Here is a 17,371-nt window from a genome sequence, read left to right on the forward strand (position 1 = left end):
TTCGATTACATTTCTCGACAAACATAAGAGATTGTTGTAATAAGATAAGATAAAAGCCCATTAATGTACCCAAAAGGTCCAGAACTCAGTTTGGTCGGATTCGGACAAGCTTCGTTTCCTAGGTTATCTTAAAACACAGTCGTTTTCGGTAGAAAAAAGGAACATTAGATCGGAATTTCACGAGAGGAACATTCTCTCTCGGCTCCGGAAACGCATCCGATCTCTCTCTGTCTCTCTCCCTCTCCGGTAAGTTCCTCTGTTTCTGCTCGTCTTCGAATACTCTCCGATTACTTGTTAGAGTTATGTTCCAGTCGTCATCGGCAGTTTCCATTGTTCACTCGCAGTTGCATCGACCAATCTCATTCATAAACCTACCAAAGAAACAACCTCTCATTATCCAGCATGTTCAAAAAGTAAGAATCTCTCTTCCGTCAATTCATATTCGACTAACCTTTTTTTTTTATCTTTTGATGAGGACAATAGCTTTGTGAGTAATGTAATTAGTATCTTTAATTTAGGTTTTCATTGGAGGAGATTTCATCACAGAACCAAGTAAAGGCATCTGTTCAACGCAGGATTCGCCAGAGTATTCAAGAGGAGGTATCCTTGTTGTTTTATCCCATCTTAAAACTTGTTGAGATTACGTGTAGCTTGTTGGATGTGTAAACTTGTTAAATGTAATGTTGCAGTACCCGGGGCTTGAGACAGTGTTGGAGGATCTACTTCCCAAAAAGTCTCCTCTCATTGTAGTGAAGTGGTTCGTAATTCGTAAACTAACAAACTTCATATTGATCAGTGCTATGTTTTCCCAACATTCTTTCGCCACTGACTATGTTTTTTCTCGTGTGCAGCCCAAACCATCTGACCCTAGTTGTTGTCAACAATGTCCCTCTCTTCTTCTGTATCCGTGATGGGCCATACATGCCTACTCTGCGTCTTCTTCATCAATGTAAGCTCAACTCTTTGCCTCGGCATTGGCTGTTACCGGAAGATTAAGCCATGTTCTTGGAGTTTTTTGCAGACCCAAGTATAATGAAGAGGTTTCAAGTTGATAGAGGTGCCATAAAGTTTGTTTTCTCTGGTGCAAACATAATGTGTCCTGGTCTTACATCCCCTGGGGGAGTTCTGGATGAAGAAGTTGAGGCTGAAAGGCCAGTGGTATGAACATAAATAAAAATAAACTCTTTCTCTGGGGTGATTTGTTTCTGGTTGATCTTAAACCATGAGTTTGTATTTGTTTTAGGCTATATATGCAGAAGGAAAGCAACATGCCTTAGCAATTGGCTTCACCAAAATGTCAGCCAAAGACATGTAAGTTAAATTTCCTTCTCACTCAGTGCCATACTCAGATCACAGCTGGAATGTAGGAATCATGATTTGATCTCTGTTGATGCTAGTTTAGTAGTATTGTTTTCTGACTCGGTCTATTCTGTGTTGTGACATTTCGTTTCTGGTTTACTTGTGTGTTTGTTGACAGTAAGAGCATCAACAAAGGAATCGGAGTTGACAACATGCATTACCTCAACGACGGTCTCTGGAAGGTACTTACTCCCTCCTGCATCGAGTCGATTAAAGGATTTATGGAGTTAAAAGTTTATAAAACTTGTATTGCATGTTTGTCTGCAGATGGAACAACTAGATTGAGGAACGAAGTCAAACGTCATGTGTGAATCACTGTGGAAGAGATCTCCTTTTTATGTTTCTCTAAACTTATGGAGCTTTTGTCCGGATCTCAACCTTAGCATCTGTTTTCAAATATTCGATGTTTTGTTTCTACGAGAGAGCATCAACCTTAGCTAAAGGTTAAACAGTTTCCAAACATTTTGCTAGCTCCGTATAACCATGGCTTTAATTACGCCTTTAAACACATCACACTCGTAGAGGGCGCGTGTGGATGTAAGAATGTCCTCACGCTATGTTCTTGTGCAAAAATAAAAGACCACATTTGCTCACATCATGAACGCATTGGTTAACCTACACATGCACACGTCGTCGGCTCCATTATTTCTTAGAATAATTTGCCATGCGAACCAAACATGTCAACGAAAATAATCTTTTATGTTACAAAACTTACAATAAATTTTGTCATGTGATTGCTAACCAAGTGATTAATTTAACAATCTTGTGGGGTTTTCTTTCTTTATTTTTATTTTTGTCGGATGAAAAGTCGTCTAAAAATTCTAAATTCAATACTAATAATGAAAGATCCTTCAGTGATAACGACTGGCCAACACATTTATTTTCTCATCGTACAAGTTTCCACCCGAAACTAAACACAATTATCAACTTAACCCATTATTTAGCAACTCATCTTTAACTTAGCAGCTCAACTTTTGAGGTTTAGGCCTGACTTCAATCCCATCAAGTACAATCCCACCCTTCAACTGATACCCTCTCACTTCGGTTAGACTCATCACAACCTCCTCGTTACCTTCCCGTCCTGTCTCGAACTCTCCCAGCTCTATCTCCATCCATCCGTCTTCTCGCATCTCAGGCTCTCTCCGATAATATCCGAAAATCTCGTCCTTCTTGGCCATTTGTTGTTTCTTGTTACCCAAGCAACTTAGATAACTCGTTTTCGTTTTCTTCTCACCATTTCCCACTTTTAACCAAGTCTCGGCCGGAACTAGGTCTAGTCCATATGCTCGTTCCGTCACTTTCATAACCAGATAAGCTCCGTAGCTCGTGCTCGGCGATAAAACCCCGCTTTGGATTTTTCCGATGATTTCTAACCAGTCCGTCATTATAAGTCGGGCCCCTTCCGAAAATCTAATATGATTTTTTAAAAAAGAAATAAATTTAAATAAAAACACGTTTTGACACCAGCCATACAACTTATTAATATTAAAATTTAAAAGATGACCTTGAATCTGATCGATGGCTCCAACACCAGTAATGTCGTTGATCGCTCCAAGTTATGGAAATATCTCTTGCCGACAAAACATATGATATCTTCCCAGTAAGCTTCTCGATCTTGAATATCTAAGATCAAAACATAACTAGGTTAACAAAAGTTCTTTTTATATATAGAAAGACCCAAGAACGTAGTTTCAAAAAAAAAAAAAGACCCAAGAACGTAATTATTAACCTTTCTGCCATTATCGATGAGTATTGATTCACAGAGACATCGGTAGAGCTCCTTTTTGGAGGAGAAACTCTTGTGAGTTGATGTTGAGATGAGGCGGCTGTAATCTGAGGGAAGAAACTTCTCCCAGACGAAATCAGAGTCTCCCGCGACCCGGAAAACAGAGGAGACAGACGCCGAGGAGAATGTGTCGGCCGGAGTTGTGAAGGAGAGTATATTCGCCACGCATGCTTCTGGTAACATCACTATCCTTTCTTCAATCTTCAACATTGAAAAATAGAGAATAGTAATATTGATGGCTTTGTTTGTTTCTGAAGTTTTTCTACATGTGTTTTGTTTTCAAGACGCAAGCGGTGGCCGATTAATCATACTATATAATAATATTAGCATATGCTTTTGTCGTCTTTTAGCAAGTGTCCATTTTGGACCAAAGCCCCCAATTTTTTGAAAAAAAAAACATATATTATATTCTTTCTTTCTTGGAACACGAGGATTGGCGATTTTTGGTCAAGAAAACAAATGTTTTCTTTTGACAAAAAGAAAATGAATTTGTTTATCTGAAAAATGCAAGTATCTACCAGCTTTCTAGTTTCTTAAAAATAAAACATATATGAATTTGGTTTATGTCATTTTGCAAAATACCAGCTTCCTAGTTTATATATATATATCATATGGATTCATCAATATCATATATGTTGAAGGTTTTTGATCGTACGTAATATATAACTGATGTTAGGAGTTTCAAGGCTCGTAAGACAAATGTTGTAGTATGTGTGAATGTCGAACCAGTTCTGAGGGATATCAAATCACCGAGAATGCAAGTACTCACTTAATCTAAGTGCAACCGATAATTTAAGAGGTTTCTAAACTAATGATTAATGATAAATGAAATGACTTTCTTTACTAAGGGAAAAGAGAACTCATGGGCATAGGGATTAGACCTTGGGTGATCAAGTTTCGAACTAAGGATGACAAACGATCAATCAAACTATCAACTTTAAGCTTAGACACAATCTTAAACAAACTCTATGTCTAGATGAATGTTCATTTACTAACATATCTCAAACATCAAATGTCTTTGGTTGAATAATATAAAAGCAATCATTACTAACAAGTCTATTGGCTATCTTAACACCTTTAACAACAAATGTCTTTGGTAAAGTATGTTAAACGCTTAGGAGAGTTGTCTCAGGCATTTCATCAAATACCTTGTGGGTGGAAATGCCTAAAGATCAACTTTTGAGAGGCCAACTCAGAAGATGCATTATGAATACTCTACTAGCAAGGAACAAGAATGATCTACACTAAAACATCCTAGAACTAATCTAATCACCCTTGATCTCTCTAACCCATGAATTCAAAAGATGATTACTCACTAATCTCCATGATTCCTCTTAAACCCATGGTGGATTTCAGATTAATCATGTAGAGAAATAGATAAGAAATCAACAAGAACACAAGATGAAAGCAATGAAATCTGAATCAAAAGAAGTTTTACTAGTTGTTCTCCAGAAAAAAGATTGTCTGCCTCCCTCGCTTTCCAAGTACTTAACTTAGGTTTAGGCAATGTAAAAAAACAAAACAAATGACCAAAAGGCCCCTGAAATAACATAAAAATCGTCCAAGCAAAACACGCGGAGCGACCTAGCATAGTCGCTCCCACGAGGTCGGTCCCGACGCCTTTCTTCGTGTCTCGCCCCGTCAAAATACGAGCGACTTGAGCTGGTCGCTCTGGCTGGTCGCTCTGGCTGGGAGCGACCTTGGTAGGTCGCTCTGAGAGGTCGCTCCAGGATGCTCGATTTTGGTGTCTCTGGACGAGGGAACACGAGCGACCTTGGTGTGCCGCTCCAACAGGTCGCTCTGAACATCGGGAGCGACTTCGGCACGTCGCTCTGGGAGGTCGCTCCAAGGTCAAATCTGTGTGTCTCCGGACGTGAAAAAGCGAGCGACTTCGTGCGGTCGCTCTGGGAAAGTCGCTATGGGATGTGGTGCACAGCGACTTCATGTAGTCGCTCCGGGAAGTCGCTCCAGGCAGTGCTCGTCCAAAGATCACTCTAATCACCTCCTTTGAGCTCCAAATGCACCCAAATGTCTCCAGGAACTCCATGTGGTACTCCAATATCTAATAGAGACATATGTATGCAAAATGCAACCTAGACATGGCTAAATCTTAATCTATATGATGAAAATGCACATGAATAAATGGATAAAATAATGTAAATATGCAAGATATCAACTACCCCCAACTTATTCTTTTACTTGTTCTCAAGTGAACTTTCTAGAACTCATAGGGAGAGAGGTTTGAAGGTGGGAGCTCATAGCCAAAAGAAACACACAAAGCACTCAAATCAACATCTAAATTCAGCATTAGTACACCCTCTCTTATTATACTCTAGCTTCTCTAGGCCTATCTCAACTCTTTTCATCCCTACACTCATCATCATGCATTCACACATGCAAATCAGCCAACTCTCAAGTTCATTAAGCATAGCATCAAGTGAATTCTTGCAAATGGTCAATTGGTCCAAATCATTTGGTTGAGTAAGGGAAGGCTTTTATTCAAGTGGGTCAAGAGGTTCAAAATCCATGACCTTTTAAAGTGGTTTACTCTCAAAACAAGTAGCCTTGACATTGCACATAATATATCTAAGAAATGGACCAACTCATGCATACAATGTCCAATCTCCATTGTTCTACCCTTTTCCCAAACATACAAGTTACACAATCACTTCCCAATGTCAAACCCAACTCCCATCTCTCACCAAAAGATCCCAAGAATACTTTGCACATAAAACTCTTTTCTTTGAAATCTATAAAGGATTTTCTCAACTTCTAAACAAATCTTAGCTCTAAACAACTTTGCTAGCCCCCTTTTCTTTCTTTTTCTCTTTTTTTTTCGGGGGCCAAGACTTTTCATAAACTCGAGCTAAACGTTTTATCTATTAATTCCAATAAGATTATCTATTTAAACACAAATAGTCTATTCTTTTCCTTCGAACTTTTCATGCTTCCAAACCATAGTCACCACACTCACCCCCACCTATAGCTAGACAATAGAGTGCCTAATCTAGCAAGAATGAAGACCAAGCATTGTCGTTCCCGATACTCTCAACATTATGCACATATAAGGCTTTCCGAAAAATGCCTCACTCATCAAATAATGAAAACTCAAAAGGAGGGAAATGTTTTGGGAATGGTGTACCACTAGAGTTTGTAAAAAAAGATTGGCATAAAGGATGTGACAACTCAAGTGTGTATATCCATAACTCAGTACACAATGGACCATAAGCAAGAAGCATTAAGTTCGTTCAGTTCAAACAAGGTTGTAGTTGGCTTCAAAGGTTGAGTTTCAGCAATCAACAAATTTCAGGAAGAGTTTTCAAGGCTCGAAGCATACAAGTCTTTTTGAGAGGTGCATAAGCTACTCAGGTGCAAAGTAATGTTCTTTACAAGGCATCTCAAATCATTGCTCCCAATGCAAGTAAATGCAACATATATGCTCTAGACACTCCTAGAAATGCAAATGATGCAAACTAAATGATTTTTTTTTAATGCAAATATATATATGTATAATGCAATGCGTGAGACTCAAAATCATCAAAGCAAACGTGATCAAATACTAGGTACCTCCCCCACACTTATATCACACAGTCTCTGTGTGAGTGAGAGAGAGATACCCAAAAGACAACTAAAATGCAAAATATGAACTGGTATATACAAGGGAAAGTAGTGGGTTACCTTCTATGGGGAATGAGTAGAGGGAGATGCTCCCTCCTCGTCGTCCTCAGGTGGTAACTCTTCAATGTAGAAGGCTTGCCCGAACACAGTTGGTTTTCTCATTTTCCCCTTGATGTCAAAGAGGAGGATGTTCTCTTTACCCAAATGGAGATCAATCGTGCCTTCCTTCACATTAACAATAGCTCCTGCTGTAGCTAAGAATGACCTTCCTAGAATCAATGGGTCTTGAGGCTCATCACCCATCTCAAGCACCACAAAATCTGTAGGTATCTCATACCTTCCAATCTTCACAGGGAGGGTATCTCATACCTTCCAATCTTCACAGGGAGGTCCTCTAAGATACCCACATGGTACTTCACTGAACGATCAGCTAACACCAGAGAGAGTCTACACTTCTTGTACTGAGTGAATCCAAGCTTCTTTGCAACAGACAAAGGCATCACGCTGACACTAGCTCCCAAATCGCAGAGACATTTCTCAAATACCATAGGTCCAAGAGCACAAGGTAGTGTAAAGCATCATGGATCCTCTAACTTCTCTGGAACATCAAGCCTCTGGATGATGGCACTGCACTCATGAGTAAGAATCATCATGCTTTCCATCTCCTTTTTCTTTGCAGCTACAACATCTTTCAGGAACTTGTTGTATTGAGGAATCAACATGAAAGCATCGATGATGGGCATTGCAACCTAAGCTTCACTCATTTGCTTCTCAAACAGAGCTTTGTACTTCTCTAGCAGCTGCCTCTTGAATCTACAAGGGAATGGAAGTTTGGGTTCATAGGGAGGAGGAACAAAAGAATTCTCACTTGCTGGAGCAAGAACTTCACCATCTTTCACTGTTTTCTTATATTCCCCAACCTTTCCTTTACCTTTGGCTTCCACAATCTTCTCCAAGATTTCATCATTGATTTTCTCATCAACAATCACCACTTCATCATCTAAGTTGATGGCCACCTCCTCACCTAGTTTCTCAGCATCCCTAGTGAGGGTTGTAGGAGGTAACTGCTTACCACTCCTAAGGGTGATAGCTTTGGCCTCCTTGGGGTTTTGGTAAGATTTTCCAGGTAGAGATCCTTGCTGGCGATTCTGGTGAGTGTTCATGGAAGCAAACTGATTCTCTAAATTTTTGACTGTAGAAGCAAGATGTGAGAACTTATTGTTGAGCTCATTGTAGCTCCCATCAATCTTGGAATGAAGGTTCTTCAACTCATAACCAACATGCTTCTCACTTTTAGTCTGAGACTCCAAGATTTGTTTCAGTAAGGTATCAATGCTGCTCTCTTGAGGAGCAGAGAAACCAGACGAGGGGTTTTCCTGAGGCTGATAGCTGCCTTGCTGGTTGTTTCTAGGCGGATAACCACTCTGTTGGTTGTTGGGATAGGATTTATGTTGGTAGTTGTTGTACTGAAAGTTGGGCTCTTTTTTGTACCAGCTACCATTGTTGTTGATGAAACACAGCTCTTCCTGACCTTCCAAACCCTCAACCTCATGGACAACAGGTGGATCTTCTTGCTTGGAGTTACCAACAAACTTCAGCTGCTCTTGGGTGGCTTTTTCAGCAATGAGTAGGCCGATCTTGTCTTCCAAAGCTTTGATCTCTTTCCTCGTCTGCTTATCATCACCCCTACTGCTTATGTCGTGATCTGCACTGTAGACTGCATCACTCTTCACCATGTTGTCAACCAGCTCTTCTGCATCATCTTCAGTTCTTCCCAAGAAGAACCCATTGCTAGCTGTATCCAATCTGGCTCTGTACTTAGGAAGGACACTTCTGTAGAAGGTACTGAGCAAGCTCTCCTTAGAGAAACCATGATGTGGGCATTTGGTTTGATAGCCTTTGAATCTCTCCCAGGCTTCACTGAATCCTTCCAAGTTCTTCTGTTGGAAACTGGAGATCTCATTTCTCAGCTCAGCAGTTCTTGAGGATGAGAAGAATTTCTCCAAGAATGCTCTCTTGCACTCATCTCAAGTGGTGATTGAGTCGCTTGGTAGAGACTTCTCCCACTGTCGTGCCTTATCCCCCATAGAGAAATGGAATAACTTAAGCTTTAAGGCATCTTCGGACACACCATTGGTTTTTGACAACCCACAGTAGCTGTCGAACTTGTCCAAGTGATCGAATGGGTCCTCTAAAGCCAAGCCATGATATTTGTTGTTCTCGATCACGTTGAGGAGTCCTGACTTGACCTCAAAGTTATTGGCTGCCACAACCGGTGCTCGGATTCCCAGTCTATGACCATGAATGTTGGGCCGGTCATAAATACCAATGGGTCGAGCTGCCCGCGGTTGGTGTTCTGCCCCTTGCGGTTGATCTGCCATATCAATATCCAATCTCTGCATGTGGGCTTGTTGTTCTTCTTCTCTTCTAGCTCTAGCACACTCCCTCTCGAAAGCTCTGATGTCTGCTACTATTGGAACTAGGTTTGATGGACTCATGCTCCTCAAATTCATACACCTGAAAGTGAAAGGTAGGTGAAGAAGAAGAATCAGTAACAAAACAAAATTAAAATGACTTGGTCTCAAGCAAGTGACTAAATCTCAATGTTTAAATCTACTAAGAATTTGGCAACGGCGTCAATTTGATGTTAGGAGTTTCAAGGCTCCTAAGACAAATGTTGTAGTATGAGTGAATGTCGAACCAGTTCTGACGGATATCAAAGCACCGAGAATGCAAGTACTCACTTAATCTAAGTGCAACCGATAATTTAAGAGGTTTCTAAACTAATGATTAATGATAAATGAAATGACTTTCTTTACTAAGGGAAAAGAGAACTCATGGGCATAGGGATTAGACCTTGGGTGATCAAGTTTCGAACTAAGGATGGCAAACGATCAATCAAACTATCAACCTTAAGGTTAGACACAATCTTAAACAAACTCTATGTCTAGATGAATGTTCATTTACTAACATATCTCAAACATCAAATGTCTTTGGTTGAATAATATGAAAGCAATCATTACTAACAAGTCTATTGGCTATCTTAACACCTTTAACAACAAATGTCTTTGGTAAAGTATGGTAAACGCTTAGGAGAGTTGTCTCATGCATTTCATCAAACACCTTGTGGGTGGGAAATGCCTAAAGATCAACTTTTGAGAGGCCAACTCAGAAGATGCATTATGAATACTCTACTAGCAAGGAACAAGAATGAACTACACTAAAACATCCTAGAACTAACCTAATCACCCTTGATCTCCCTAACCCATGAATTCAAAAGGTGATTACTCACTAATCTCCATGATTCCTCTTAAACCCATGGTGGATTTCAGATTAATCATGTAGAGAAATAGATAAGAAATCAACAAGAACACAAGATGAGAGCAATGAAATCTGAATCAAAAGAAGTTTTACTAGTTGTTCTCTAGAAAAAAGATTGTCTGCCTCCCCTCGCTTTTCAAGTACTTAACTTAGGTTTAGGCAATGTAAAACAACAAAACAAATGACCAAAAGGCCCCTGAAATAACATAAAAATCGTCCAAGCAAAACACGCGGAGCGACCTAGCATAGTTGCTCCCAGGAGGTCGCTCCCGACGCGTTTCTTCGTGTCTCGCCCCGTCAAAACGCGAGCGACTTGAGCTGGTCGCTCTGGCTGGGAGCGACCTACCAAGGTCGCTCTGAGAGGTCGCTCCAGGATGCTCGATTTTGGTGTCTCCGGACGAGGGAACGCGAGCGACCTTGGTGTGTCGCTCCAACAAGTCGCTCTGAACATCGGGAGCGACTTCGGCACGTCGCTCTGGGAGGTCGCTCCAGGGTCAAATATGTGTGTCTCCGGACGTGAAAAAGCGAGCGACTTCGTGCGGTCGCTCTGGGAAAGTCGCTCCGGGATGTGGTGCACAGCGACTTCATGTAGTCGCTCCGGGAAGTCGCTCCAGGCAGTGCTCGTCCAAAGATCACTCTAATCACCTCCTTTGAGCTCCAAATGCACCCCAAATGTCTCCAGGAACTCCATGTGGTACTCCAATACCTAATAGAGACATATGTATGCAAAATGCAACCTAGACATGGCTAAATCCTAATCTATATGATGAAAATGCACATAAATAAATGGATAAAACAATGCAAATATGCAAAATATCAATAACATAAATGACAATTTAAACAATGTTAAAAATACATTGGATTTTGTATATTGGAAATATAGTATGTGTTTTGTATTTTGGGGTTTTAGTGTATATCATTTTATTTGTTTTAGCTTTTATACTTTATATGCAAACTGAAATCTTTTATTTTTGCATAAGATATAGAATTCACAAAAATGTATCGTGGTTCTTTGTCTAAAATGTTACCACAGTTTGCGTAAAAATCCTCACAGCAATGCGGAAAGGACGACATATTAATCCAAACATTCCAAAAACGATGAGTTAATTATGGCAACATCAAACGATACTGCAATAAACTTTAACAAATAACGTAAAAACATAACAATAGTGATTAAACAAAACATAACAATAATGAATACATAAAAAGTACTAGTAGTCGTAAAGAAAAAAATTGCATGCACAAGTTTGTAGATGAAGAATGATCTGAAATTTAAACAATAAAGTTTAGAACATCATCACATAACCTAATTACATCATACTTTCGGTCGTTACACACATATCATTATATTCTCTTACACATGTAAATGTACTTCTATCAAAAAATAATTGACAAACCAACATAGAAAAATCAAATTTGAAATCACTTTTTACTTCCGAAATATAGCAATCCTATATTAACAACATCACAAAAGTGAATGTAAAGTAAATTCACTACAAAAAAAAAAGGCTTTAATAGCAACAGAGGATAAAGTTTTTTACATTTCTGCTATGGTTAACATACCCGTTAGTTTTATATAGCGTTTGTAAATTTGGAAACACTATGATAGAATTATATATTTAAAAACGCTATGATAGCGTATTTTTAATAGCACATTATTAAAAACTTTATCTTTGAATTTTAAATCTCTAAACCCTAAACGAGTTTTTAAACCCTAAACTCTAACACATAACTTCAAAATCTAACTATTTTAATATCAAATCTTAAATTTAACCTCAAATATTAAATATAAACTCAAAGCTATTTCTTTTTCGATAATTAATTTTAAATCTCAATACCCTAAACCTTTAACCCTCAAACCCTATACTCAAACCTTTATTTTAAACTCATAACTTTAAATCTAAAATCTAAATTAAAAAAAAATCAAACTTAAATCTTATTCTTTAAATAAATTCAAATTTATTTTCGAATTTTAATTTAAAATCTTAACCTTGAACTCTAAACCTTATATACTCAAATCCTATATCATAATAAACCTTGAACCTTCAATTTACACATTTAATTATTAAACTGAATCATAAACCACAAATCTAATATTCTCAAAGTTAAACACCAAAATTTAAGCATACATTTTAAAATTTTAATTTATTCAAATTTTAAACCTTTAAACTAATTTCATTTACTATACTCTTCTGTTTTAAACCTTTAAACTAATTTCATTTTACATTTAAAGTAAATCATAACTTATAAATAATTTTAAAATTTTCAATCTATTATTTGGAACATTGACACCAAACTATAATTACATTAATTATATATAATTTTTGGTCAAAATTATATATACATATTTAAATTAATTATTATATTAAATGAAAAACAATTTTCTAATGGATTAATTTTGGCTTTTGATTGATTTCAATCCAAAGGCCACAAATTAATGTTTTGTTTATTTTTTCCTTCTTTCTCATTGGTCTATATCTCAAACACAAGGATATCAATCTTGACCACTAAGTAGTTTTGATCATGTGGCTAGAAATCACACATCTCACATCTCTATCTCTTCCTTTCTTCGTTGTCTCACGATATCTCTCTCTTTTTTTTTTGGTTACAGATCTAAATCTAATCTCATCTAAATCTTTTTTAATCCTTTGGATCTCTATCTTCCTCAATCACCATCACCACCACACGATATCCGTTTGTTCGCCGTCCCAGCATCACAACCACCACCATACGAGCTCCGTTTGTTCGCCGTCCCAGCATCACAACCACCACCACACGACCTCCGTTCGTTCGCCGCCCTAGCATCACTACCACCACACAACCAGTGTTAGAACTCTCTCTCTCTCTCTCTCTCTCTCTCTCTCTGTTTTGAACTGGTATTATTTGTTTTAGGAATGGAGGAAGCAAGGCAAGGCAGGCATGGCGGCTGGAGGAGGCAAGCTCAAAATTTCGATAAAGATGAGAGACTGATGAAGATGACGGCTTCAGATTCAAGAGGAGGAAGCCGACGGCGAGCTGGTGATGAGGCGATGAGATTAGGTTTAGATGGATGCGACGACAAGTGCGGCGGGGTTTATTTAGTAATTAGGTTAAAGCTTGGTTTAGTTTTTAGTTTTTGGTTTTTGGTTTAGCTTTTGGTTTATTTGGTTTGTTGGTTTATTATTTAATTAGATTTATTTTTGTATTTTTGTAAACCAATTTAATTATTATAGATAGATTTAAGTAATAAAGAAAATTTGATTCTATGAATAATTTTAAATTTTAATTATGTTTTTATTTTTAAATAATTAACTAAAAAATAATTCTAAAATAAATAATTTTAATGTAAATAATAACAAAAATACATGCTATTAAAGACTGTTTAATTGCATACAAAAAACTCTATAATATATGACGAACGATGATACAACGCTTCATAAACCGCTATCGTATCGAAAGATAGCGTTTTTCGTCCGCTAATAAAAACCATTTTTCTTGTAGTGATTAAGTCAATATAACAAATAACAAACTTGAAACAATCTAGTTTTACAACTTTAAAGAGAAGCAAACTGGTTCTGAATAGCATTATTAGACTTACAAGTAGTGTATTTTTGAGTAAGAACAATGTTGAAACCATCTTTGTAGTCTAGAAAAACATTAAGAAATCAAGAATAATACATCTTAGTGTCTAACATATCCAACATTACACATTTAACTCGTCCATAACCTACATAATTGAAAATTTCTACCAGCAAATCAGGTGTTTCGTAAATCGAACTAGGTTTTTTTTTTCATATTAAATTGTGTGGGGTTAATTTGAGGAGACATCCAACACATAAACGAAACTTTTTTTACTTATTGATTTTTTACCTTTTTTAACAATTTTTTGAAGACAATTCTCTCAGATAGTTTTTTTTAAGTTTTTGTCATAAAATAGTACCGAAAAATAAAATGATCAAAATAGATTCTTTTTATTTTGAAATTTTTAATTTTAATTTTTTTTATTTTTTAAAATTTAAAATCCTATCCCCAAAACTTCATTCCTTAACTCTAAATCTTAAATCTAGATTAATTAACCTTGGGTATAAGTGCATATTTATCCTTTAATAAAACTTATTTTGGTCATTTTCTTTCTTATAGTCTATTTTTTTGAAAATAAACTAAAAATTTCTAAGAGAATTTCTCATTTTTTAACGTACAATTACAAATATTTTTTACAAATCTTCTTAAACTGTTGCACTCATATAAAATGTGTCAAAGCGTTAAACACGGTGACAATTATCTTCTACTCATTTCAATTAGATGTCATTTTTATAAACGAATCTTGTCATATCCAGATAATATTCTACGAAATTGCAAATTCTTTTAGTTTTCTAATATTTTAATTATAATATTTAGTTTCATATTTTCATGATATAATTTTGACTTTTTAGTGTTATGAAATATAAAATATACGGACTTTATTACGTATGAAATATTTAATATCATATATTATGCTATCATTTTAAATATGTAAGGTTTTTTTGTAAAATGTTAAAATTGCGTAAAATTGTTTAGGCTCTGTTTACTTTTTTAGGTTTTAGGTGTTGGGTCACCGTTTGGTACTTTCGCTTAGCACCATATGTTTTTTAAACAATGATTTTCACAAAGGATAAATTTAAGAAAATTACACATGTAAATTTTATATTTATTTTAACTATGCTGATTTAGCTGATAAATTTTTAAATGGTTTTAAGAATGAACAGCAATTGCAATTAGGTAGAAAAAAAATATTTTAAGAGTACAATTGGAAAACCCTCATAGTATATTAGCAATTCTCAATCAAAACACACATCTATCAAAGTAAATGCTCAACATAAGCTAAAGAACACAAACATGGCGTATCTTAAACAACGGATAAAAATTGGAACTATTTATCTACAAACATTTTGCATAAACTTATACTATTAATGCTATTTTTTCAATCAATGCCAGAGAAAAAAACACAAAACCGGGCTAATCTTCAAGCACACCGGATGAAGGTAAGATAAGAAATAGAAGAAACTAAGTTTGTTTTAAAATATAATGTTTGTGGTGTTTTGGTTTATGTCATTCTTCAAAGTGCAACTATTTATCAGATTTCTAGTTTTTTGTCCAATAAACATATATAAGTTTTTTATCTCCTACTTATATCAACTGAATTTATTCTCTAAAAAGATAGCACGTGTTATACATTTTAATTTTTTGCAGGTTTATACTTTATATTTATATAAAAATACAAATTGAAATCTTTTAATTTTTTCATCAAAAGTAAAACGCACAAAAGGCATCATGATTCTTTATTTAGAAAGAATTACCATAACTTTATGTGAAAATCATCTAAACAATACAAAACATACTCATCAATCCAAACATTCCAGCCAGGATAAGCAAAAATGCAGCAGCTTAAGACAATGCTGCAGTAAAATTCAACAAGCGATATAAAAAACAATAATGGTTAAACAAAATAAAACATAACAAAAATGAAAAACTTGAAAGTTACCAACAAAGAGAGAATTTGTCTCCACAATTTTGTAGATGAAGACTTATCAAAATTTCAACAACAAAGTTTAGAACATCATCACATAACATAATTGTGTCACCCAAAAATTTAACTTTAATATATTTCATAAGCATAATATCCAGTCACTACATACATACTCTTCAACACATGTAAATGTGCAGCACCTCTCCAAAGCAATTAAGCTTTAACGTGTCCATATCTTTTTCTTTGTTTCGTGGAAACTTTGGTTTTTATCTCATTGTAAATTTTTAACTCTATCTCAAATAACTCTATTTTAGATAACTCTTCCATCTCAATTGACTCTTTCATCTCAGTCTCTTTCACATTGGTCCCCTTTGCCGCTATGACATCCACATTGGTTCTTTTTAAAGTCGGAGTTGAAAATTTGAGAGAAAATGTCAAAGGCATTGTTGCAACCATCAACATTGCACAGGGGAGATCTTTTGCAGACTTTTTTATGAGGAAAGAAAATTTGAATGAAAATTCGAAAGCAAGAGAAAGTACCATATTCAATCAAGATGTAAAAATCAGAGAATGGAAGGTTGAAGAGATGAGCTTGTACCCATTTTACTTCTCATTTTTAAATCAATAGAATCGAAATTACCTTTAAATCATGGAATTGGTAAGAAGTGTAGAAATGAAGATGTTTATGAAATATCATCAAAATGAAAGTATAGTGCATCCTCTTTGCTTGAGTCACTCTGAATTTTTTTTTGTTTGACGGTGTGTTTGACTTCACAAGGTATGAAGCTTTATTTTTTTCTATTGTGATTTGATTTTCCACTGATGACCTCAGCTGATGACATCTTCTTCCTTGTTTCATGGGAACATTGGCTTTTATCCCTAAAAAAATTAGGTTTTTAGTTGATATTATTTTTATTTGTTTTAAGTTTATACTTTATATCTACATAAAAATACAAACATAAATCTTCTATTTTTTTGCACCAGATATTAAACGCACAAAAATGCATCATGATTCTTTATCTAGACAAAGAATTACCATAATTTTGTGTGAAATCTGATAAGCAATACGGAAACAAAATCATCTATTCATTGTTGTTACCAACAAAAAGACAATTTGTCTGCACAATTTTGCAGAAGAATAGTTATTGAAGTTTTCAGCAACAAAGTTTTGAATATCATCACATAACATAATTGCGTCAGCCAAAAAATTTACCTCCTTAGCACGATATCTAGTCACTACACACAAAACAGTGTACTATTCTAGACATGTAACTATTCTAGACATGTAAATGTACTTCCACCACAAAATGAACCAACATTGCAAATATCAAACTTTTATTTCGGAGAAATGTAGCAAGCTCTACAATAAACACTCTGTCCTTGTAATTTTGACATGGATATAAACAAGTTAGCCGAGAATGTGGCTTTTGAACGTTTGGACTTTGGTGTTTGGAGACCCAATGAAAAGATTTTAAGTGGATAGAAGTGCCATAAAGTTTGTTTTCTCTGGTGCAAACATAATGTGTCCTAGTCTTACGTACATCCCCTGTAGGCATTCTGGATGAAAATTCTGAGGCAGAAAGGTTAGTGGAATTAACACACAAAAATAAACTCTTTTTTGGAGTGTGATTTTATTTGTTTCTGTTGATCTTAAACAATGAATTTGTATTGTGTTTAGGTTATATATGTAGGACCGTGCACACCATATTGTAAAAAAGACTTTTGCTTCGGGCCCCCTAATAAGCATGGTCTTTTTGGGGCCCTAAATTACAAAATGTTTGTGATAGTGTAGTGGTAGAGTT

General features: G+C 36.0%; 2 protein-coding genes, 1 long non-coding RNA gene and 1 other non-coding gene across 5 annotated transcripts; 3 read left to right on the forward strand and 1 right to left on the reverse strand.

Moving 5' to 3' along the window:
* The first annotated feature begins 88 nt into the window (after positions 1 to 88).
* LOC106416340 (malignant T-cell-amplified sequence 1 homolog) lies at positions 89 to 1,867 on the forward strand. Of its 2 annotated transcripts, none has more exons than XM_013857202.3 (9): positions 89 to 246; positions 345 to 413; positions 519 to 600; positions 690 to 757; positions 852 to 949; positions 1,022 to 1,158; positions 1,244 to 1,311; positions 1,478 to 1,541; positions 1,627 to 1,867. In XM_013857202.3, exons 2-9 carry the CDS (start codon positions 403 to 405, stop codon positions 1,642 to 1,644), a joined length of 546 nt encoding a protein of 181 aa, XP_013712656.1. In that variant the 5' UTR covers positions 89 to 246; positions 345 to 402; the 3' UTR covers positions 1,645 to 1,867. The 2 variants fall into 2 exon arrangements, with proteins under 2 accessions (XP_013712656.1, XP_048613868.1); XM_048757911.1 differs by having other exon boundaries at positions 164 to 246; positions 325 to 413.
* Positions 1,868 to 2,165: 298 nt separating this feature from the next.
* Positions 2,166 to 3,505, reverse strand: LOC106412471 (F-box protein PP2-B15). The gene is made up of 3 exons (XM_013853387.3): positions 3,089 to 3,505; positions 2,864 to 2,982; positions 2,166 to 2,769 (listed from the first exon to the last, which is right to left on the reverse strand). The coding sequence occupies exons 1-3, from the start codon at positions 3,353 to 3,355 to the stop codon at positions 2,319 to 2,321; spliced, it is 837 nt and encodes a 278-aa protein (XP_013708841.1). The 5' UTR covers positions 3,356 to 3,505; the 3' UTR covers positions 2,166 to 2,318.
* A 5,124-nt stretch (positions 3,506 to 8,629) lies between these two features.
* On the forward strand, positions 8,630 to 8,736 carry LOC125588046. Its single transcript, XR_007324442.1, has one exon. It is a non-coding gene; the product is annotated as a small nucleolar RNA R71 (small nucleolar RNA).
* Positions 8,737 to 10,029: 1,293 nt separating this feature from the next.
* On the forward strand, positions 10,030 to 13,352 carry LOC125587434. The gene is made up of 2 exons (XR_007323716.1): positions 10,030 to 12,910; positions 12,977 to 13,352. It is a non-coding gene; the product is annotated as an uncharacterized LOC125587434 (long non-coding RNA).
* The last annotated feature ends 4,019 nt before the right edge of the window (positions 13,353 to 17,371 follow it).

Source organism: Brassica napus, chromosome C5 (assembly GCF_020379485.1).
Source record: "Brassica napus cultivar Da-Ae chromosome C5, Da-Ae, whole genome shotgun sequence".
Lineage (NCBI taxonomy): Eukaryota > Viridiplantae > Streptophyta > Magnoliopsida > Brassicales > Brassicaceae > Brassica > Brassica napus.